This window comes from Dendrobates tinctorius, unplaced genomic scaffold (assembly GCF_039654945.1).
Source record: "Dendrobates tinctorius isolate UK_male_01 unplaced genomic scaffold, ASM3965494v1 ptg000186l, whole genome shotgun sequence".
Taxonomy (NCBI): domain Eukaryota; kingdom Metazoa; phylum Chordata; class Amphibia; order Anura; family Dendrobatidae; genus Dendrobates; species Dendrobates tinctorius.
Genome location: NW_027361853.1, coordinates 2,278,952 through 2,304,717, shown reverse-complemented (window position 1 = coordinate 2,304,717; position 25,766 = coordinate 2,278,952). Strand labels below are relative to the sequence as shown.

At 39.8% G+C, this 25,766-nt stretch overlaps 1 protein-coding gene across 1 annotated transcript in view; it reads right to left on the bottom strand.

The window, feature by feature from the left end:
* RYR3 (ryanodine receptor 3) overlaps window positions 1-25,766 on the bottom strand; it is an 869,465-nt gene that overhangs the window by 157,264 nt on the left and 686,435 nt on the right. Inside the window, exons 70-75 of the mRNA XM_073552155.1 lie at window positions 23,910-24,002; window positions 14,818-14,988; window positions 11,032-11,091; window positions 7,140-7,268; window positions 6,893-7,005; window positions 416-512 (exon numbers count right to left, since the gene is read on the bottom strand). Coding sequence (XP_073408256.1) covers window positions 416-512; window positions 6,893-7,005; window positions 7,140-7,268; window positions 11,032-11,091; window positions 14,818-14,988; window positions 23,910-24,002 — 663 coding nt within the window. The remainder of the gene's footprint in view (window positions 1-415; window positions 513-6,892; window positions 7,006-7,139; window positions 7,269-11,031; window positions 11,092-14,817; window positions 14,989-23,909; window positions 24,003-25,766) is intronic.

The window sequence follows — 25,766 nt, the reverse complement described above, 5'->3', positions numbered from 1 at the left end:
AAAAACGCGTTTTACCTGGGAAGGAGTCCGGTTTTTAGTCAGGAATTTTCTGCATATGTGGGTACATAGCCTAAAACTCGTCCTGCAAAAAAACAAGGCTTCATCCATAGCTATGTTTATGAAAAATAAAAAAATAATATGGCTCTTGGAAGATGGCATGGAAAAAAACAAAGTGCGAATCCGAAAATTGGCTAAACGACATCAGAAATATCACTTAACGTAGGATATAGAATGGCTAATTCAATTAATCAGGGTTATTTGTCATGGTAGACAGACATCACTAGAACATATTTTTAAGGATAGGCTCTGTTTAAAAGCTGTGTAAGATGCACCCAAAATTCTTTTCAGAATCAGTAAGCTGTAGTAATTATTTAATTTGCGCTTTAAGCCAAACTCCGTCTAAGCCCGTACTTACAGCCAAATCTTGAATTAGTTTCTCCTCAAAGGAATTTTCCTCTGTTTCTATCCAAAATTTCAGATAACCATGGAGGAAGAGGTTAATAGAACGGTGCCTGGCAGGGGGTGAAAGTGGGATCAAGAGGGGTACAAAAGAACATAAAATATAAATGTTCAGGTGACTCATGATTAGTAGGGTTTGGATTCTTGTACAATTTGGGATCTCCTGATTGGTCAGAGCTACTTTCAGCTCAAGAAATAGTTGATTCTATTTTCTTCTTCTACGTCACTACATCTATCAATTTTATGTTATGTGTTATTTATTTTATATCTGAAAATTATTATAACCTTTGTTTACTCCCTCTTCCATTCCCAAGAGATGTTGGGAGCTAGAAATCCGACCAATCAGAATCTCTCGGCAAAATTGCACAAACCAATGAAAACATCACATCATGGCTGGGGTGGAGTACTTGTGTGCACAAAGACGGGTGTAGCCACAAGTTACATTACCGTTAACACGAGTATTAGACTGTCATAGTCTGAGTTCTCATGTACTTTTTCCAGCCAAATACGTTGGTAGGAGCTCAGGAAGAAATTGTTAATTTTGTGTCTGAAGAAAAGCATACAGGTTTTTTAATTCAAGCGCCAGCAACACAAAGACAAATTCACAAAATATTAAATGACATTCTAAAGCAAAAAAAAATATAGAACAAGGAACCTAATTGGTATTGGACATGACTAAAAGAACCTGTATTCTTATCCTACAATTGTACAGTAAAGGATAAGAATTGTCCAATGTAAGCAAAAAATGTAGGAGCATTTAATGCGTAAAAATGTATTGCACATGCATATTACTTAGCACTGGCAGCCAGACTGAAGAATAACCCTCTATTACCCTAAAAATCACTGCCAAGAGAGTACCTACACTAGTGCAGGGTCATGTGTGCTGTACCTACGTCACATGTTGGCACAATCCATTTGTTTTACAATATTATTGGCTTAAAGCGTACCTCCGGGGTGGAAGGGGGGGTAAATCCTTTAGTGTTTTTAGATCCTTATGATTAGTACCAATGTGTGGCCTCTCCTTTTAAACCCATCCTTCCTAATTCACTAACTGGATGTTTTATTTTCTGCCATGTTACAAGTCATGCTGAAGATATATTCACTTGCATCAAATATACAGTGGATTTTCGATTGTTGGTTAGGAAAAATGCTGAATATTACAGTATTTTATTAGATATTCATTAAATGATCAATGAAAAGAAAAATATTGAAAGACACACACAACCAGAAAGGGTTCTTCCTTATCAGGATAGGATATAAAGGTACTAGACAACACCTAATATAATGAATATTGCCATAGTGAGAGTATATGACAAGCAAGGTTACATGAGGGGTATAATACCTAGAATATATGGCTAGGATACCCTAAAAATCTCTATTGCACCTTATTATCGACCTTGGGTGACCACAGAGGTTGGCACCTATTAATGCAAATGGGACCCTGCTCAATGAGGACTGGTCCTAATGTGCCCTACTTGACCCTATAAGGCTAAGGTATTTATAGCGCCATCATCACTGCAGCTGCCCCTATTCCCCAGTAGGGATGCAGACTCACTCACCGCTGCGGCCCCACGTGCTCCTCCTCTTCTGTTGATGCCTGAGATGCGTGAACGATGTGCAGATCCCTTGCTCCTGTGCTTAGGACATGTGCAAGCTCCCTCCTTTTTCAAGAGGCTGCAACCGCGATCCTAAAGTGTCTCCAGCCAACGGCTGGGAGACACTTATTATTTAAGGTACCTCCACCTACATGAAGGTGCCTGTGCAACATTGTTAGTCTGTTCCCAAACACGCTTGATAATTCTCAGGTTCCCCAGACCCGCTAGTGCCTGTCCGTCCCTAGCCTCCTTACTAGTACTTGCTTTGTTGGTCTGTAATACAGCTGGATCCGCCTGAACCAGCAGTTCCAGTCTGCATAACAACCGGACCCGCCTGCACCTGCTGTGCCAGTCTGTATATCAGTCGGACTGGCCTGCACTTGCAGTGCCAATCTGTAGTGCCAGCTGCACCAGTCCACGCCTGTGAGTATTAGCTGTCCTCTCCTTCTGGGTCGTTCCAGCTACAAGTCTCTTGGGGGTCAGTTGCTGTGTGTCTGTGGTCTTTCCTGGAGTAGCACCTGGTGTTCATCGGGTGCCAATCCTAACCCCACAATCACGGGGTCTAGTGAAAAGATAGGTGCTCACCTAGTCACACTCCTGCAGGCTCTCCTCAGACAATGGCACAGTGGTTCCACCACTCTCGTTATAGTCCTGTTTCCATATATAAGTACGAATAAGGGGGATATATCGTGACAAGAAAGTGATTCTCACAAAACATATTAGAGGATAAATGTACATAAAAGGCATATAAACCTAAAGTTCATATGACTTATCTGAGATTAATACACTTTCACTCAACGCGTTTCCTCTTTTGAAGGTTCAACAGGAGTGAATATCAGGGGTTCCATTAATAAACAAGAGGACAGTATGTCAAAGCCTGGGTCATCTATGGATTCCATACAATTTAGCAACGTGATGTATCAATGTTCTCAGTTATCCATTACAGAACATTTCCTATGAGAATAGGGATTTTTAGGGCATAATGGGGCATAATAGGGCAATACTAGCCATGTATTGGTGTTATACCCCTCATGCAACCATGCTTCTTATATGTTGTCACTATTCCTATTTTAATAACTTGAAGGCCACATTCACACACTGAGTATTTGGTCAGTATTTTATATTGGTATTTGTAAGCCAAAATTAGGAGTGGAACAATCAGAGGAAAAGTATAATAGAAACACGTCACCTCTTCTGTATTTATCACCCACTCCTGGTTTATGCTTATAAATAATGATATAAAATACTGACCAAATACTGAACATGTCCTAAGAGGTTATATTTTATGGCAATATTCATTATAGTACCTTTATCTCCTATCCTAATAGGGTAGAACCCTTTTTGGTTATATGTGTGTTTTTCAATATTTTTCTTTTCATGGTCTTTCATTGGTCTTTTAATGAATACCTATTTTTAATTAGTATATATCGGTGAAGCCTTTCGTATGTAGTGTATACTGCTCCACAGAATTATATCTATTTGGTGAAATATTTTTTAATTTAACAGTACCATTATTATTAGTGATGAGTTCAAGTGCTTGTTACTCGAGTTTGCCGAGGGTGCTTGGGTATGCACGGAGTATAACAGTTGCTTAAGTGACATGTTTGAGTCTCCGCGTCCACATGTATCGTGGCTGTTAGGTGCTCAGGTATGCACAGAGTGTCGCGATTGCTCCAGTAACATGATGAATTCCCGTGGCCTCATGTTTTGTGGCTGTTAGCCACAAAACATGCAGGGATTGCCTGACAAACAAGGGCAATCCCTGCATTTTTTGTGGCTAACAGCCACAAAACATGAGGCCACGGGAATTCTTCATGTTACTGGAGCAATCGCGACACTCTGTGCATACCTGAGCACCCTAGGCAAACTTGAGTAACAAGCACTTGCGCTAATCACTAATTATTAACAATTGAGGTGTGATGTGCATTGTTAAACGACTGCCATCCGGTAATATGCTTGCTGGTCGATGATCGTACAGTAGTCCGTTTACAGATGTCGACCCAGCTTCAGATGCACACTAAGATCCTGTTTACCCAAAACAATGTGCTGCCAAGTACAATGCATCTTTTGTGCAGCCCAAAATATCATTTCGCCCAATGAACAAGCATATTGCCAGTTCGTGGGGGGATCGTCAACCTGTTAAGATTGCCCAATTATTGTGAACAAGCATTCCTGAAAACGCTTATTCATGATAATTGTGCAGTGTAAATGGACCGTAAGATTTTTCAAAACCTCACTCACATGTTGTAGAGAAAATCTGCAGCGTATATTGACCTGCGCTAAGCATATGTAATTTGCAGCAGGTCAATTTATGCTACAGGCATTAATGCAAGTGTTCACTCCTCGCATTGCAAAGGATGAAATGTGCAGCCAATGCGCACCTTTTCTGCAACAGATCAGCTGTGGTTTTTCTGCTAAGGAAATTAGGTGGAAATTATAGACTTATAGTGCCTATTGCTCCAAGCCTGCTAGCATACATTACACTTGCCACCCCCTTCACTCTAACACTGCAGTGACTGCCTGCTTGAATCAGTGCAGATGCTGCTGTGATCACAGGTCTTTATAAATTAACAAGTTCCTTTTACAGACAGCTTCAAATTCCCCGTTTGGTTAAGATATTCAGTTTCTCAGTGGGGAGTCAATGACTGCAGTTCTTCAAGTCTTTTCCTAGCAATAGAGCGTGAAATTTAAGACTAACATTTCTTTCTTTTTGGGGGGGGCTAAAATATTACACTACATGCTGAGGTACGCTTTAACATTGCACTTTACATAAATGCAAAGAACCAATTACAAGATAAAAGAGTACAGAGGCCTTGTTTAGCAGAATTTACAATTTTACATTTATGATACATAACCTGCATACTATTTTGACAGTACAGAAAGGCATAATAGGGTTATATTGTATCGTAATACAGCCAGGATCGTCTCAGACTATTATGTTTATCCCATTAATCCATGTCAGCAGTCTATATGCATGTGCAAGTAAATTTATGCATGAATTCACATCATTCGCATACATGATGCATGCATCACTTATGCATAGATTCATGTATGCCCATCATGCATATATCAGACATACACATGTAAAGCAGTGTTGAAAAACTTAAAAGTCATTGCCACATACTGTATCCTTTCCCTGCCTTTCACAAGCATTTACCTGTAGACCTGTCACTGATGAATATATCTATATACAATTGTATACAGTTATTTTTTTGCAATAGGTCACATGTTCTTGTACCTCATGTATACAATTATGCTAAATGGAAAGGTAGAAATGTAATTATTTCTTTTTCTGTCCTTATAAAATTGATGTATATTATATATAAGCATGTTCTTCTAACAGTAATGTAAATAAGCATAAAGCTCTATATAATGCTTCCACAGTGAATGGTCCACAAGGACATTAAAGAACAGACATGTTGCACATTGTGTCTGTCTTGTATTGTTACCTACTGCTTAGCATTTCAGGAGAATCAAGCTGTCTAAAGGTGAACAGTTAAGTGTCATCCCTTGTAGTAGCAAAAATGTAGGTATTTTGCATTGCATAGGTTGAATTTTGCAGTGAAAATGAATTGAAATGTTACGCATCCATACTGCAGATCAATTTTCACTACAGATTTTTCCCGTGTGTGGAGAAGATTTAGCAAATTATCATTCACTTTTCTACCACTGTAATAAACTCTTTTTTATGGCTGCAAATCTAAACAGAAAATGTGCAACACATACGTTACTTGTAAAACATACCCTTAACGGGAACTTGTCAATAGGATTTCCCAGTATAAAGAATGCCACCACCTTTAAGGCCTCTGATACAGTATTCTAATAAGTTGTATGCAAGTCCGCAATCTCCTCTGCATAGTACAAAAATACCTTTTATTATAACCCCCATACAGTGTGGTCAGTTGGAGTCTCTAGTCTCGATTCAGCGCTTCCTGTCTCGACCCAAGCACTGTATCCTGCCCTGCTTCATATAGATGACGCATGCTATGTTATTCACACAGTGTCCCACATCACGCTCCTTTGCAAGCGTACTTTGGTCTACCCTGCTGAGGCCAGAGAAAAGTACTGTAGTGCTCAATTGCCAAGAGAGATCAAAGAGCGCCGATGACCCAAAAGTAAAGTCGGCACATGCGTATTACAGCACTTTTCTCTGCAGGGAACAGTGAAGCACACCTGTACAGGGGAGCGATTGGGGGACAACACTGTGTGGATGATGTAAGGCACATCATCCACATGAAGCAGGGCAGGACAACAGCACTAGCGACACTAGAGGAGGCACCGAAGCACGGCCAGCGAAACCAATTGGACCAAACTGCACAGTATGGGGAGTATAATAAAAGTTATTTTTTATGCTATGTAGAGAGGATTAGGGACTTACATACAGGTTAATAGAATACTGTAAACGAGGCCTTAAAGGTGGTGGCTGCACTTTATATTTAGGGTTATGTAATATTAACAATGTGGACTTCAGATCAAAAGCCTGCTCTAAAGAAAGATATTAATGGCCGATTCTGTTTTTTTTCTTTTTTTGCTGTTTCAACGTTTGTGACAAACCGCATTATCTAAGAACTTATGTATATGTGTTTGACAAGTCAGTTATGTATATAAGTTTGGCATTTCATGAGATAACATGGCTTTAGGCATGAACAAGTTCTCAACATTGTAAAAATGCAAAGTGCAACATTACCACAACATAGCATAGATACAAAGCAGAGAGTTGCATGTCAGGTTATTCTGTAGCAAAGATCATTCACAGAAGGACACCCAGATCTCCTAGTAAGCTTCAGGCTCAACAGTAATGACAAAGAAGGAAATAGGACACATCTCTGGGGTCTAACCTTGGCAGATTGTACAAGGGAGCCATGCGAAAGCACGCCACAACAGCCCTTTTTCTCTGTTTCGATAGCAGCTTGTGCCAGACAGCCTTCTTAGACCTCAAGGGCTGCTCCACCTGTAGTACATGTGCAAATATCAGACAGAGAATAATGTAGGGAATTTCAATACGACTTTATCTCTGTGGACAGTTTAATTGTATTGACTGCATGGTTTTCCTGTGTTGTTTTCGAACACTTAAGACCCTTTTACCTGTTCAAGATGGAAGACAGCTGCAGAGATTTTCTGCACACGTTCCACAGTTTGTTCAGAATCGCTATCTTCACTTTTTAATATATCCTTGTAAAGATTCAGCTGCCATTTCACTGCGGGGTCTTCGGACTGGCAGAGAGAAAATAAAGACAAGGTCAGTATTCAAACGTGTAGGACAAGGGAAGGCTGAGTAGCTTAGTAGCTTGTCTTATCTTCATATATGATAACACGCATTAGCTATAAATGAAGGAAATCATGGATAATTTGTGGGGTATGGGGGGGCAGCAAATTAATTGGATCCAGGTGTGTGTCAAAAAAGACATTTAAAATCAGAGCTGCTAAAGTGATCAGCACTCAAACAGCACCCGGCACAGGTCATAGAGTCACAGTGAAAGGAAAAAAATCATGTAAATGAATGATTACAAAGTGTTTAATCATCTCTGCTGCTCATTCAAGTGGAGCTCTATAATAAACGTTGGCAGACATGATGAAAGACTGATGCCCAACTAACCCAGCAGTGCCAAGAAGTGATTAGACAGAAAGAATAGATGAGAACCTTAATAGTGAATACAAATACGATAAACAAATATGAAAAGAGTCAATAAATATTCCAACCGAAATTGGTCCATTGTGTTATACCTAGTGCAGGGTTATGGGGGAAGTGCATCACTGATAAGTTCCAGACAGAACCACTAAATCACCTTAAACCTTAATAGACTTATTCTTATTAAAGGGGTGCTCTGAAGTTTAAAAATTATCCCCTATATACAGGATTGGGGACAAATTTCCAATCGCTGGTAGTCCAACCATCATGGCACCTTCCGATCCGGAGAACTGAAGAGCCCCAGGTGAATGGAGCGGAGCCGTGGTGGTTAAAAAATATGGGAGCTCTGACTTGTGTTATGTATTTGCTAATGAGACTCGAGCATCACCATGGTGATGGGCTGTTATGGATCAAGAAGAAAAATTTAGCAAAGTTGTGATATAAGTTAACAATTCTATAAAATAAAAATAGATGTGGATGGCTCAGGATTAGAGATGGGCAAACCTGAACAGTAACGTTTGACGTCCGTACTGACCACCTACTGTTTGGGCACGGACACCGAACACGGACTTGACCATGAAGTCCGTGTTACTGTTTGGGTTCGGCAGCCAAACACAGGGTGCTTGTCGCTTCTGACACCGCTTCTGATTGGCGGTGAAGTCATCCCCGCTGGTCAGAGAGCTACGGTTCCCACACTGTCAAAATACAGCATGAGCGTTCAGCTGTGATCGGAGGTATAAACTTTGCCTCCGGTCACTGGTGTCAGTGGATGGGACAACTGCTCCCATCATCCAACACCTGCTGCTAATAACAGCGAGCGCAGGAGCGGCTGATGGGGTATTCATTAGCTGCTCCTGAGCTGTAAATAAATAATAAAAAAAAACGGCGTGGCTTCTCCTGGATTTTTGATAACCAGCCAGTCAAAACTCACCGACTCTCAGCTGTCAGCTTCAATAAGGATGGTTATCAAGAATAGAGGGGTCCCCACACTGTTTTTTTTTTAATTATTTAAATAAATAAATGTAGGAGGGAGGACAGGAGGCGTTGTCACTGCGTCAGCCTGGCCCTGAGTCAATCAGTGGTAAGCACTGGACGTCTCCTGAGCTTATCAACCATTCACACCACCCTTTGTCTTCCTCACCTGTCCCGTCGGCTGCCTGCCCACCACAACAACAGAAGACACCCCCTGCTAGCTGCGATCTTCTCCTGGCATGTGGCCCAGTCGACTGACTCGTCAAGAGTAATGGAAAAGTAAGTTTCAAAATGGACTTGATTGTCTTTGTTGCACTCCAGTCTCCAGTGGCACCACTTCATTTCACTCCACTAGCAGTACTCCAGTAGTTCCTTTCCAGGGGGCCGGGCTCCAGCCCAGGTCAGGCCCAGGCCGACTCAGTGGCTCAGCCATGGCTGGTTGGCTCTTCTCCTAGTCCATTTACTTATTGTTGTGGAGTGAATCATCCAATATCCATCCTTTTCCCAATCCCCACAGGTCCGGTCATGTGTAATATATATAATATATACTCTGCTAGACTAGTACTGGCTGATGTCTGTGTTACTGTGTGCAGTAAGTTAGCACTTCTTATAGTGGTTCTGTATGCAGAAATTACACCACCTCAGTTGCTGCAGAACATCAAATATGGCTATTCTATATATAGAGCTGCTGCAGTGCTGTATAATAAACTTCACTGTCAATTATTTGGGTTCTGGATACAGAAATTCCACCACCTCAGCTGCTGCAGAACATCATATATGACTATTTTAATATACTATAGTCATATATGATGTTCTGCAGCAGCTGAGGTGGTGTGATTTCTGTATCTAGAACTCATATAATGTACAGTGAAGTTTATTATACAGCTCTGTATAGAATAGTCATATATGAAGTTCTTTAGCAGCTGAGGTGGTGTGATTGCTATATAGAGAACCCATATAATGTACTATATATATATCTACAGATTTATAAATCACCACACCATATGGTATAGAGTTCAATACAGCTCCAAGGAAGATATGTATATCACATTATGGTTCTGTGTAAATAGCAATCACCTGGACTCCAGCAGTAGTGTATGTATAGCACGATAAACTGCACAGTTACATAGCTTCCCTGTAACGGTAAATATTCTAATTCTGAATTCTGAGTAGCCAAAGAGATGTTATCAAAGCACAATTACGTGACCCCTATTGTAGAAAATATTTATTTATTATGCTTTGATTATGTGGCGTCATCATATTCCACAGCACTTTACAGACATTATCATCACTGTTCCCAGTGGGGTTCACAATCTGAATTTCCAACCATTCTTTGGAATGTGGGAGGAAACCCAGGTAAACACAGGGAGAACATGCAAACTCCTTGAAGATGTTGTCCATGATGTGATATGCAAATTGCCTCTTCTGAGAAAAAGAGGACTTGAACTTTATAGCATGATGGGATATGAATCCAGGACCACAGCGTTGCAAAGCAACAATGCTAACCACTGAGCCACCATGCAGATCAATACATAAAAATATTATGTGTGGTGAAAAACTAACACTGGATATCACCCTGAAAACACCATCCCCACCTTCAAACATGGTGGTGGTAGCATCAATTTGTGTGTGGATACTTTTCTTCAGCAGGGACAGGGAAGCTGGTGACAGTTGATGGGAAGATGGATGGAAATAAATACAGGGCAATTCTCAAGAAAATCTGTTAGAGGCTGCAAAAGACTTGAGACTGGGGCGTAGGCTCACCTTCCAGCAGGATAAAGAGCCTAAACATACTGCCACATTTATCATGGAATAGTTTTGATCAAAGCATATACATGTGTGTGAACGACCCAGTCACAGTACAGACCTAAATCCCATTGAGAATCTGTGGAAGACTTAAAAATTGCTGTTCACAGACTCCACCATCTAATCTCCCTGAGCTAGATCGAGTGTGCAAATAAGAATGGGCAAACATTTCAGCCTGTAGATGCATTAAGATGCATAAATATGTATTAATGCAGCAAAAGGCGATCCAACAACGTATTGACTCGGGGAGCTGAATACAAATACACATTATAATTTTCAGATTTATATTTTTAAAATATTTAGAAAGCCATGTATCATTTCCTGTACACTTCACAAATGCTTGCTACTTAGTGTTGGTAATATCACGTAAAATAACAATAGAATACATTTAAGTCTGTGGGTATTATGGAAAAAAATGTGTCATGAGGTATACTTTTTCAAGTCAATATTTCAACCTTGGCTGTAAAGTGTAGATATTTGGTCACTGCATAGTAAAGTGTTGGTTTATTGAAGCTTTGTAACCAATATTATAAAAAATGCTGTCACTTTATCCATTTTTATAGTACTTACTTTTTCCTGCAAGTGGAGGTTACTGCGCAGGTGTTCTTTAACTTCCTCATCTGTATCTTTCTGTAATAAAATCCTTCATTTAAAGCCTTAAATAAATAATCTTTATTTTTATATAGTGCTAACATTCCGCAGCGCTTTACAGTTTGCACACATTTTCATCACTGTCCCTGATGGGGCTCACAATCTAAATTCCCTATCAGTATGTTTTTGGAGTGTGGGAGGAAACCAGAGTGCCCGGAGGAAACCCACGCAAACACGGGGAGAACATACAAACTCCTTGCAGATGTTGTCCTTGGTGGGATTCGAACCCAGGACTGACCACTGAGCCACCATGATACTCTATGAATAACCTAGTACTTTTATACTGACCTATGATTACAATATTTCAGCGTAAATTGGGGCTATATAAAGTTGTATCTACCAAACAAATCATTATTTGTTCACACTATCGGTATTTGGTCAGTATTTCACATCAATATAAATAAATATATTATATTCATCATTTTAGAGATATCATCAATAACCTCTAGGAAACATTAAAATAACAGCCATTAACACGAAAAACAATGTAGTGATAGCAGTATTAATATACTCTCTGATTTCACAGTGTGGAATGAGCAGAAGAGCAAGATATTGGCAGGTCCTGTTAGGCTAGTTAACAGGCACCCAGGTCCTTTTGTAAATTAGTTGGCTCGGAAGGTCCTGTTGTGATGGCAGTTTCAGTCACAAGAACTCAGAAGGAGATGTCCGCTCCAGTCACATGACCTCTGAAGGTCCTGTTGTGATGCATGGTCACATGACGTCGGAAGGTGATGTCAGTTCCGGTCACATGACCTCAGAAAGTCCTGTTGTGATATTCCTGTGTGCATCTCACAGGTCCTTTTTTGTTACCACCTTAACTAGTGCCCATGTCACTTCCTGTCATGGACCTCCTGTTAGGATATAACACAGGCTCCTTTCTCTCCTTTTGTCTATAGAGTTTAATGATTATTTGGATCATTCTTGAGAGCAATGTAAATTATAGATTTACTGGCAATTGGAGCTTGAGAAAAATATTAATATGTGGTGAAAATGGATGACCCGGAAGTACTTTTTGATTGGTAAGTTCTAGTATTATAAGGGCCTTTATTGGATGGATAGGGTAATATGCTGTGAACACTGGCACCTATGGGAATCCATGTTGTATATAAACCTATCAGTGTCTTTAGCTTATCTAAGAACCTGTAGGATTGGGAGTTGTATAACATGCAGTGATTGGATGAACTTAGTGACATCACAACCAACCCTTTATATGGTCAAATGACACGCCCAGTAGCCACTGCAGCCTTATTACCCCTGAGTACGCCAGTAATGGTGAAACCTGTTAGGGAGGCAGCTGTTTTTTTGTTTTAATGAACAATGATGTGCTGGTCTAATACACAACAAGCAATTACCGTATATGTGGTCCGCGGTCACATGAAGCAGTGTCTGACGCAGATTAGTTACATTTATTATGGTGCGATCCTCTAAGGGAAGTAACAACATATGATTAGTTAGGTAGTTGTTGAATTAGGTAGCAGTGGACCTGAATGTTAATTTAGGTAATGCCTGGGTTTCATAACCCCCTACTTTAATAGGATAAAATATATTATTTATAGGGGTTAGCTGCTACTGCTATATTACATTATATACAGTTATATAACGCTGAGAACCTGAATAGGTCATATGTAGGGCATTTCAGCTTTGAAATAGCTGAATGTTGTGTGGAGTATAGAGAGCCCGAAAGGCCACACATATTGCTGGCTGACTGCATCAACTGTCCTTCTTACATTTCTGTAATTTGCTGAATGGTTATGTTACCATGTAATATGGATCTCCACTTAAGAATAATAAGGCCATCACGTTATTTATGATTTTAATTGTGCACATTTTCCATAAAATATATTTATTAAAAGTAATTATTAAAAGTTACATTTTACATTTTGGAATCTTCAGTTAGGAATTATTTGCCTTTGGCAACTTGTAAATAATATGTTGATACTCTATGCTGATTCCTTGAACGATTTTGGTGGCTTGTAAAATACAGAAGTGGTGACGTGTTTGTATTATACATTTCCTCTGTTCCTCTCCTGGTTTTGGCTCATAAATACTGATGTAAAATACTGACCAAATACTGACCGTGTGAATGTGGCCTAAAGGTGATTAAAAATCTGTTTCGTTCATCTGAATAGGATTGTTTCAGATGAATGGGGCAGTTGCAGAACGTTCTGCCTCGAAATCTTTTCTGCAGTCTGCAGATTTTCTGTAGTAAAATTTACAGTAAAGTCCACACATATTAGATGCGGATTTTATTACTAATTTCCAGGAAATGTTATCCTTTCCATTACATAAGTGTCTGACTCTAAGCTGAATTGGCAGTCTGTAGGTTTTTGAATTCTGCAGCTCAAGCCAATTTCAGTGCAAAAATTTAGATGAGATTTGTTGTAATCTCTTCAGTTTACCTCGTATTGCATTATACTTTGGATTATTTTCTGCACCCAAATCTGCTCAGAAAATCTACATTACATATGCAATGTGTGATCATCTACTAAAGGGTCTGTTCAGAATTAGAAGAAAAGGTCTGCAGATTTTGATATAGAAAGAAGGCAATTTGTATCCTAGGGCTATCTAATGGTATCCACATTTAAAAGAATGGAATAATACCAAACACATCCTATGGCCAATAGTGGTACTCTATGTGACTGCACACCAGACCTATGAATCCTCACATCGGGTTCATTGTGTGCTGTGAGGATTCTCTGGTGACGGCAGGCATGTGACTGCAAGTATGTGATCTGCACACGTGCGGTTACTTGCCGTGTAGATGGGCGCGGCCTTGTTTAACACAATTGTATTGAGCGAGGCCGGACATGTCTAGTCGGAATGTGGGCGGGAGTATGCAAATCGTACATTTGCAATTACATGACCGCCAGATCCCGACTCCGGCACAGGAGAATACTCAGCGGGCAGTCCGCACGATGTGAGAATTCACAAGTCTGCAGTCAAATGCAGACTTGGACCCTATAGCCGGACTGACAACCATTGGGCAGAAATGGTTTCATTTCTGGTTGTTTGCACTGTACTAGCACAAATTTTCAACGAGAACTGTCCATGGTCCTGAAAAGGTACTCAAGACATGGTTCACATCGTTTTCCTACTAAACTAAAGAAAAATTAATTGATGAGAATATCAGCAGATAAGTTGAACCAGAATAAAGTCCAATCATTGCGGAATCTGTGTAACCAGGGCAACCGCTCTCAATCAGCTTTGTCACACTGATATTACAAGGCGGCCTGTTAATTCTTCTACTTTTCCATTCAGCTTATTTAACTAGATCCATTAAAAAAAATCCATCTCTGGGATAATAAAGTAACAGAAATAAATGTTTAATTATACAATACAAAAGGACCTATTTATTCGACAAAGTCGGTTATTATAGGCGTCCCTATGTATATAAGTCCTGAAACAAGTAGCTGTCAGAATAAATCCACAGCACAATGTCTCTATTTAAAATCTGCAGTATAGGAATACTAAGCAAGAGAATTGTCCCTACATACAGATAGCAATGCTAATGTGACGCTTGTAGTCCATGCACATCCAAAATGGTAACGGCATTTATGTGCAGTCATCAGCAATTCAAGAAGATAATTTGTATATAAATGAGTGCAGCGGAATACAGGGGTTTTTTTTAATCGCACACATTGGCAGCCATGATCTAACATCACTGATGTGAGGGATATGGAGAAATGTCTATGTCGTGTTACTTACAAGACTGTATCTGCTCTTTGCCAGTGATATCAGTTCCTGGTCCCCCGGAGTGCACATGTTCAGCCCAATGGGTAACATCTTCTTCAGGGCAGCCACAATCAGGGACGTCTGTATGGAGTAGAGGTCTCCTCTGCGTTTGGTTCTCTTCCTCTCCTGATCTTGCCCTCCAGACTAGAACAGTGATACCATCATGGCATGGTTAGGTTCTGCATTACACATATCAAGGGTTGAGATGGACTGTTAACTGCGACTTTTAGGAGAATGCTAATATATGAATTGTTTTAAGAGAGAATGCAGAACTCTCACTTCTGTATCCTTAATACAACACAACCAGGACTTTTCCACTGTCTACAAGGACAAAAATTTAGCTTGGAATTCAGGGCAGAAATGGGTACATGGACTGGATTGTGAACATTTTATTCTATACCATCTACTTAACCACATTTTCTCCAAATCTGGGCTTATAAATAAGAGCGAATTACTGTCACTGAGGTTTATATTACCATTTTCTGTTTGCGTCAGTTTTCATAAATGACAGTGGTATACGTCTCTGCTTCAGTAAATAGCCTGTTACTAACGTAAAAATGCAGATGAACACACCATGATCATTGATCAGCTTTATGATTTGTAAGTGAATACATCTCTTTAATATTCTTATGTATGAACTTAGGACAAGCAGAACCAGAACCCAGTACTTACCAATAGTGGATGATCTAAAGACCTACAAATACCTTGTCGCAAAAATCACTCACTGCATCTTAAATACAACCAACATATCTGAAATCGTAAGCACAGCTGCTTTGCTTAACAGGAAACTCCCATTTAAATTTTGTTTTGTGAAGTGGATCCACATGGGTTACTCAAACTCGCCTTTTCCCCAATGTTTTAGGTATAATTCCAGTAAAATCAGACAGAGGCAACAAGGGTGAAAAATACTGATAAGACAACCACTCACAATTCATGGAGGGGGTGATTGCTTAGTGTTGAGAATGCACACAAATAAGGCTTGTATAGGGCACTGGTCACACACATGTACTGCACAGTATCTGGCTTACAGCCCATTAGTGATGCCCATACTATTAGATCAGACGAGCTGCCCAGCAATACAGTATATAACCGGGCCATCAATGTTGGTCTTGTAAACTATGGTGTCTGCCCGGAGGGGTGCACTTATATAGTGCTGAGCAGTCCGTCTGATCTAATTGTATGGGCATCACTAAAAGGCTTTAAGCCAGACCCTGTGCACTACATGTGTGTGACCAGTGCCCTATACAAGCATTTTATGTGTGCACTCTCAATACTAGGCAATCACCACCTCCATGAATTGTGAGTGGTTGTCTCATCAGCATTTTGCACCGGTGTTGCCTCCGCCTTCATAAAGGGGGGCTGCTGCATCCTGCTAGTGCACTAGTTTCTGTCACCTGGGCAGGTAAATACTGTAGCCTTTTCTGTTGTGTGTTTTTCTGAATGAAATAGCAGAAGTAGTTAACAAAACCAAATCTTCCCCCTTAAATATTTGCATGACAAGCATTGCCAATAGCACCCAAACCTTAATGTTATTGCTGCCCACTCATCTACTAGTGTGACATAAAACTCTGTGCTTCTGTCTGCTTTTAGGTGCTAAGTGCTGGCATTTAAAGGGGTTGTTCACTTTCAATTAAAGAGTGTAGTCAGCGGTAGGTTATTATAAAGAATCAAATGCGCTGTACTCATCTTCACCAAGTCTCCGCCGCAGCTTCCGGTGTCTGCCATTGGCTGTGGCGCTAATGTCACGTCGACAGCGGGCAGCCAAACAGTAAGGTTAATGGCTCTGCCAGTGTAAACAAAAGCCCCATTAAGAGCTGCTTAGCTCACGTGATTGGCTGTTGTGCTGCCGATGTGACATCAGTGCCGCAGCCAATGCCAAACACCAGGAGAAGCGGTGGAGACCCGTCAGTGGACCTGGGTAAGGTGAAGGTAGAGCAGTTTGCTTCCTTACATCATTCATTTACTGAAAGGGGACAGCCCTATACATACTCACTGCAAAAGAGCATACAGCTGTATAAAAATGGGTTGGTGCTGTAAAGGATAGGCAGCAATTACATCATTATTAGCTTAACACAATATGGTAGTGTTTTAAGCAAACTGCTGCCTCAGAACGACTCAAGAATAGTTTGAAATGGGTAAAGGTCTATTCAGTAAACCCATGTTAGGCCTTTTTCCAAAACAATTTTGACACCGAAGGATCATTGCAAATTCTGCTAAATAAGAAAAAGCTCAAATATTCGGCACAGATTACATAATCAAGACAAACAGGCTACAGCTAAACAATTAGTTCCTACAAAACTATTTCTCACCTTAAAAACTAGTTAAAATGTCACATGTGAGTCTACAATAATGTAACCCATGTATCATGTGTTCTTTTATGTCACATAAGGTTAAAGGGGTTCTTCAATGTCAGAACAGCATGTCCTGTGATTTGAAAATGTTAAAATAACCAAAATTAAGCTCATGTCACGATTCTACCACTAACCGTGCTATAAGGACACTGTGAGTGACAGCTCAGCCGCCCTATAGGATCTGGGGCGCGCTTGACTGTCAGTATTGTGAGTGACAGGCCAGCTGCCTAATCAGAGGAGGGGGCATCCTAGGCTGTTAGTATTGTGAGTGACAGCTCAGCTGCTGGGCTTGTGGGTTTCCTCCAGGTGTTTCCCATTCAGAGTGAATGCCTGGGTATTTAGATGGTTGTCAATGGTCAGACCACTGCCAGCCATAGCCTTTCCTGGTGGTGTGTTTGCTGTGTTCTGATAGTTTGATCTTTGTTGCAAGACCTTGGATTTGCCATTTGACTACTCATTTGTATTACTTCTTTAGCCTTTGACGTACTATGACCTTAGTTGCCGGCCCCCTGAATTTGGCTTTGACAATTTGTTTGTCTTATCCCTTTCCTCTTTGACTTAAGATGGAGTCACACATAGCAACTTACCAGCGATCCCGACAACGATATCAACGTGTCTGGATCGCTGGTAAGTTGCTATGTGATCGCTGGGGAGCTGTCAAACAGACAGCTTCACCAGCGATTAGCACAGCGATGCCGAGCGTGAGGCGTCGCTGTGTTCGTTAGCGCTGATGCCATGGATCCATGTAAAAAATAGAATTAAAATAAAAAATATTGTTATTTTCACCTTCCGACATCCCGCGCAGCATTCCCGCCTCTCTCCACGCTCTGGTCCCAGTAATCCTTTGCGAGAATGACCGCGATGACATCCATTCTCGCGAGATCGCGAAGTCTCGCAGTCATTCTTGCAAAGGATTACTGGGACCGGAGCGTGGAGAGAGGCGGGAATGCTGCGCGGGACGCCGGAAGGTGAGAATAACAATATTTTTTATTTTTTTTATTATTTTACAGCTGATCGCTGGTCTCCTGCCTGTCACACGCAGCGATGCGTGCTGACCAGCGGGAGATCAGCGACGAAAAAAATGTCCAGAGGTTTCTTGCAGCGATCAGCGATACCGGCAGGGGGGCCGGTCGCTGTCACACACAAAACAAACAAAAGTTGTGACTCAGCAGCGATCTCGCTATGTGTGACGGGGCCTTTACTCTCCTGGCATTTGACCTTGTACTCCTTGACTTCCCTGCCTCACGGCTTGTCTGCGCGAAGTGACTCAGCATCACAGCTTAGTTCATTTGCTAAGCCAGGCGCTTTCTCTATCATGGTTGTCTTTACATTGAGAAGAGAGCTGACTTAGATAAGGCCAAACAGCCACCCTCCTTCATATACATCACCAACAAAAAGAGTGAAAAGGAAGCTCTTTGCCATCCGTGGCTGTGATGATGGGTCACAGGTTGTAGAACAACTTCCGAAACAGTATGACCAGGGTTAAATCAGGCTACCTGGGAAGTTATAAAATTGATTTATAGAGAGTAGATTAGTGTTTTTTTATTTTTCTATTTGCAAACTAATAAACTTGTTTTTTTTCTGGCCTAGGAAAACCCCTTTAGATCTTTTTTTTTCTGGCCTGTGCTTTGTCTGTATTGCATTAGTCACATGGAATGCACAATTTCCATAATTAAGTATATAATTAAGCCTATATATATTTAATCATGGAAAATGTCCATTGTCATAGAATATGTTTGTTGTACACGAACGACTTCAGGATACCTTTAGAAATAATCTCCAAGCTCACACCTTATTGGACTAATACCAGTAAATGTTCATGACGCACTCTACTTCAAGATATTTCTTACATATATATATATATATATATATATATAGCAAAGAATAAAAATATAGAAAACAAAGCCTGCAATGACATAATCACCACTCTTAATACACAAGAGACAATACAGAATAGAGACTAGACTAAATGGAACCACGGGTTGGACACCAAGTGAAACATACTGTACTTCAAGTAGTAATGAATAAGGCACATTAAAGTAGTAAACTGAGTCTTAAAGCAACAGTTCCTCTATAAGGGACAAAAAAAAAGAAAAAGGAAACTAAATGAAATAAACAGACAATAGTCCTATAAGGAGGGTTCTTAGGGATTGCATATGAGAACAGTTAATAAGGGTATAAGGCTAAAGCTGATTTATTGAGCGACATTTTGGGTTATCTTTTTTAAGGCTGCTAAAACTTAAATGGTATCAATAAATGAATCAAAGTAATAGAAAATATATACAGAAAAAACAAGAGATAATGGAGGACAATAAGGACAGAGTGACTGGTACTTTAAGACTGCAAGTCAAAGCTCTGAGCTACACAAGCATGTATTAGCCATTTATAAACTTTGTTATAGCAAAACTTTATCAAACAAGTAAATTTCTTCAAACTTTAATTTTTTTTTTTTTACTATGCATCAACATGACTAATTATCAAATGTATATGAAAATGCAATCTGATCATCATTCTGTCTGAAGACCAGCGTACAAACACATATTAGGAGAACAATAGATCCGTCTGAAATTATTCAGTTTTTATCTCCAAAATGTCCTTTAGAAATGTGCTTCTAGAAAAATTAAAACTTAGCCACCAAAAAAGTGCCCCCAAAAGAACTATGACCTGTAATACAGCTCAATATTGGTCACCACATTACATGCTAAATCGCACGCTATGGTGTCCGAAGAGATTATTTATTTTTTCTAATACTGCTATATTAGGCACATTTCCTTTTGAAATATATGGCTTGATGAGTGATGGCCACCTAATCGCAAGTATTTTTAAAAGGGTTGTCTGGAACATTTACATTGATGGCTTATCCTTAGGGCTTGTGCACACAACCATATTATTAGTCCGATTCGACAAAACATTGGGTCATACTCGACCGCATCAAATTCCAACATTTTGCGTTCGACGAGGGTCGCAGCATCGTCAAAACGACGCATGCGGAGGCATCCGCATACATCCGCACGACCTGTGTACCCAATGTTAAAGATAGGTACGCAGGCCGCATGCAGACGTAGGCGGAACTAACCGGAGGAGAAGTGGCAGCGGGCGGAGCTTCACGGAGGAAGTCCGCAGCCCTCCGAAGCTCGGCCATCCGCAAATGTGAACCTAGCCTTAGATAGGAGTGTGATTTGCATAACTGACCTGATTCTCTTGGATGAGAGAACATACACTTGCGTGTATGTATGTCTGATTGGTGGGGGTGTGACACCGGCACCCCTGATTATCAGCTGTTCCTTTGGGCAAAGGGCCTAGTTGCTGAGTTGCACAGCACAGCTCCATCAACTTTAGAGTAGTCGTGGCTGGGTACTTCACATCTGCCCCTATTGATTCAAATAGAGGGTGAAAATGCAACACCCAGCCATGGTCACTATACAGTTGGCAAAGCTATGCCATGCAGCTTGCAACTAACCACTTCTGGCCACCACAGGCACAGGGAAAAGCTGACACCCAGCACCCTTACCTATCAAATATCGATGTCCTACTCCAAGAACAGGCCATCAATGTAAAAGTCCCGGAGAACCTCTTTAAATACTCATACAATGAAGTGAAGTACTGCTAAGTGATGCCATTATTAAACTACTCCAAGCATGGCTACTCTTCTGTTGTAGTGTTACAGGCATGGTTGCGCCTGTTTCAGCTACCTGGACACTTAATGGTTGTCAGGAAAAAAAGAACTCCCTTTACAGCACCCATGTCCAGATGAAGTGCCTTGGGGTAAGAAGTAAAATAACTTGCTGGGCATCAAAGCTTTGCTTACATTGTGCCTTCAACAGGTTTCTGCAACACTGATCTATGAATAGCACCAAAGTAGGGTAATACAGTAACGGTATCCATGTAAATGACAGACTACGTATAACATCAGTGGCGTCACAAGGGTGTTGCTATGAGGGGGTCCATGTAATAACCCTAAATCTTATTTCTATGATACACACATATTTAACCTGAGCTAAAAAAGTTAGAATATATATCCTTGGTAAGATAAAGTAATGTTTGACAGTATGAAATTAGTTTTCAATGTGGATGGAAGGTTTTCCGGCACTACCCGTTGCAGAACACATGTTACTAATGGTTGAACCTTGTGCATATGTCAGCTAATGGCAGATGAGCTCACGTGTGTTAAGAAAATATAAGTCCTCTACATATATTCCGTGGCCTATTCTTTCTAGTTTTCAGATATGCTAATGAAATGTTATTTCTAATTCAAACCACAGACACTCCAGATAATCAACTTAGCAATGTCCTCTCGGATAATGAAATTTGGTCAACTGGAAAGATTGCCAATGGACAATGTTTTCATCATAAGCTTGCTATGGAATGATCTAAAAATTCATTCGCTGCACCAAATATTCATGGTCTAACCTATCTGAAAGCCATGAAATATGCCTGCCCTTGGTGACGCCACTGCTAGACTTATGGAACATACAGTATGAATGGATGGAGCCAGGCTAGCTAATACATAGACAGGTCATGCATGCTGTACCTTTACTTGTATGGGCTGTGTGAAAGAAAAATGTAGGAGACAAGTAAGTAAAACAGATGGAAAATGAACCATATATTCCTTAATTACTTGTGAGATGATAAGGCAGTAAACAGAGTTGATAAAATGAGGATCTAAACAAATATTTCTACCAGTCTCTGTTATAACACAACCAATTAATAAAAGAACATTGTGCCTTGTTATCTCTTTCTTTAGTCAGATGCCAAAACAGACCAGTCTTGCAAAGAAAATAATTGGATAATTGGATCAGATCCCATACTTACCAGACTGTGGGGCTTTTAAAATGAATGTTATAACACAAGTTAAGAAAACATCATAACATAACTCTGCTATGCGGAAGTCTGAGTAATAGTCTTTAAATGCAGTTTTTCTGTGTGTACATATATATATATATATATATATATATATATATATAGATATACACATGTTTCCAACATAATAAATGAAGGTAAAGATTTTTCAATATATTTTCTGCATCTGCATCTGCCAAAACATATACAGTATCCCAATATTGCTATAGTTCATAATTTTCTACCTATAATTAAAGCACAAATGTAATAATAGCAGCTGACTGATTTTACTATGAATGTAATTCCTAATATCCCAGTTCTACTAATGTTTACCACATATGCCTATACCATATATATGGCCTATCTTATGCCAAAACCGGGTCCCTGTTGACATACATTGGGCGATATGCGATGGCATGTGTTTTTTTAATGTTTTGAAAAGCATATACTTAGAAATATAGGGGGATCCCAGAAAGACATATACGCTGTGCGGGTACATGCAACTGTATACCACCTAGTCACCTACATAAGACCTAGGTGTTCATATATGTAAGTTGGGAGAATTTCTAAACACCACAAAGCGTTTTATATTAACAAGATACCACAAGACTTCCATTCTAAAACCTTAACCATAAACCTCAATCAGAATTCTGAAACCCCCAACCAACAAAAGTGCAATATTAAAGGGGGTCTGTCAGCATAGAATGACTGTTGTTGAAATCAAGCACAGTTGCTTTGTGCACCCTCGGTGTTACCAAGCAGTTAAGGGCACCTCTGGTTCCACCCCACCCACCTCTATTTTGATTGCCAGCTCTGGCTTTATACAGCCAGAGAAGGGAGGAGATAAATGAACAACAAGTAGGTGGGAAGGTGCACTCAAATGTTTGGCCATGCCAAGGGTGCACTGAGATCATGTACTTGGCTTGAACAGTCATTATGTGCTGACAGATTTCCTTTAAACGTAAGAGTATGTGGAAATGGGGTCTTTTTCAGTCATATTCCGCCTGTAGCCCACGTGAAAGAAAATGAACATATGCACAGCAATTTCAAAACTTTTTTTATAACTTATTTTAACGACTCCAGGCTTTGAAAGCCTTGAAGCAGCCAGAAGAACTGACTTGACCATTCTTATAGCGGCTTTTACTTTGAAGTCGCCAGTATGTTACATGTAGAATTAAAAAAAAAAAGACAACAGCAAAGCAGCTACAAAAAATGCTGAAAAAAAGATGTCAGTGTTTTCCCGTTGCCCCTTCTGCGCTACCTGCACGTATTCCAACATTGTTTCATACGAGCTAACTACGTTTGATCTTGCTGAATTTAAAAGTATATTTAATTCAACTATCAGAATTGCTAATATGACTGAATATTATTTTTTATGTTGGTAAATTTTGTCTGTATTGTGGAGGCCAGTAGGGCCATGGGCTGGGTCACTGCTACCGTGACAGATCCCCTTAACAACCGACCCGGTACCAAGTAATCCCATGGCCCTGGCGGGCGCTCCACTTTTTTGCGCAATATTTTATTTTCAGTTCATTGTATCACCTTAGAAAATGTTGCCATAATCCAAATGGCAGTTGCAAAATCCCAATAATTTTTTACATAATGTTTAGATATTTTCTATTGTGACGTACAATGTATAATATTTCTTTTAATACCATCTCACGCTATTAGTAGCATGACACGGTGACAGAGGAGTCTTCGATCATCCTCATGATTCAGAACACAATTGTATCCATAACTTTTTTCCCCTTTATAGCTAAGCAACTGCACGACTGAGTATAGAACAGATTTGTTATTTCAGTCAGAAAACCTGCAGATGTCAGACCAAATCCATTTGCCATTTAAATGTCTGCAGCTTGGTGCTAATAGACTTACTTTTGACATCTTACTCTTGTTGTTTCCAGTTAGAAATGCCAGATTGTTGATTTCATTTTGAATCACAAAATTCTGTTCTTCTCTCTTAAAGTTCTAAACCGAAGACCAAAAAGGAGAAAATAGCATTGAAAGCGCAAAACAAAAAAATCCAACAAACTAATACACATTTGCAACACTTTTAAATACAGAAGAGTTGAGTTTAACAATTTACTTTTGTACACAAAGATCAAAAAAGACCTTTCTGTCAGTTAATTGTATATTCTTTACCTAGAGACATAATTTTACAGTTTACTTTTTAGGGATTTCTCAATATTATAAATGGTTAACATTGTAAAGTGATTATCAAAATAAGTAACTTTGCAATTTACCTGTTAAATAAAAATCCTCCCTGCTCTCCAGAACGGAGTGATCTTTAAGCCTTTAGTGACGGAGCCAATTTTAACCTTAATGACCAAGCCAAAGTTTACAATCCTGACCACTGTCACTTTATGTGGCAATAACCCTGGAACCCTTCAACGTATCATACTAATTCTAAGATTGTTTTTTTCTCATGACGTATTGTACTTCATGATAGTGGTAAAATATATTCAATATGACTTGCGTTTATTTATGAAAAAAAAAAGAAATTTGGGCAAAATTTTGATACTTTTGCAATTTTCAAACTTTTAATTTTTGTGCCCTTAAATCAGAGCGTGGTGTCACAAAAAAATAGTTCATAAATAACATTTCCCACATGTCTACTTTACATCTGCACAATTTTGGAAACTTTTTTTGTTAGGAAGTTAAAAGGGTTAAAAGTTGACCAGCGATTTCTCATTTTTGCAACACCATTTTATTTTTAGGGACCACATCACATTTGAAGTCACTTTGAGGCGTCTATATGACAGAAAAAACCCAAAAGTGACATCATTCTAAAAACTCCACCCCTCAAAGTGCTCAAAACCACATTTAAGAAGTTCATTAACCCTTCAGGTGCTTCACAAGAACTGAAACAATGGGGAAGGAACCAAACTTTTTATTTTCACAAGGGGAACAAGAGATAATAGACTACAAAATTTGTTGTGCAATTTCTCCTGAGCACACCGATACCTCAAATGTGGGGGAAATCCACTGTTTGGGTGCATGGCTGAGTTCGGAAGGAAAGGAGCACCATTTGACTTTTTTAACTCAAAATTGGCTGGAATCAAGAATGGATGCCATGTTGTGTTTGGAGAGCCCCTGATGTACCTAAACAGTATAAACCCCCACAAGTGACCCCATTTTTTAAACCAAACCCCTCAAGGATTTTATCCAGGGGCATAGTGAGCATTTTGAATCTACAGGTACGATACAGAATTTGATAACATTAGATATCATATATATGAATATGTTGACATTAGTGTTGAGTGCAAGTGCTCACTACTCCAGTTTGCATCGGTTGCTCGAGTATGCACCAAATATCGCAGGTGCCGTGGGTACTAGAGTCCCTGCCCAGCATCTTTTGAGGCTGTTATACACCTAAAAAACATGCGGGGATCCACGATACTCTGTGCATACCTGAGCACCCGATGCAAACTCGAGTAGCGAGCACTTGCGCTCAACACTAGCCATCATATCGTCATCATTTTTTTTAACTTTTGAAAAAAATCAAACAAAACAAATCTAACTCCAACTCTAAACCCAACCCTAAACCTAACTCTAACTGCAAAGAATGGAAAAAATTACAATTATTTTATATATTTTTTTCTAGTTAAGTAAGTGACAAAGAGGGATTTGATTTACAATTTATTTTGATCACTGTGATAGGGTCTATCACATTGATCAAAAGGAACCAGTAGTAAAAAAAATCCCTATTGTTGCCAGGCACTGGCCAGCGGA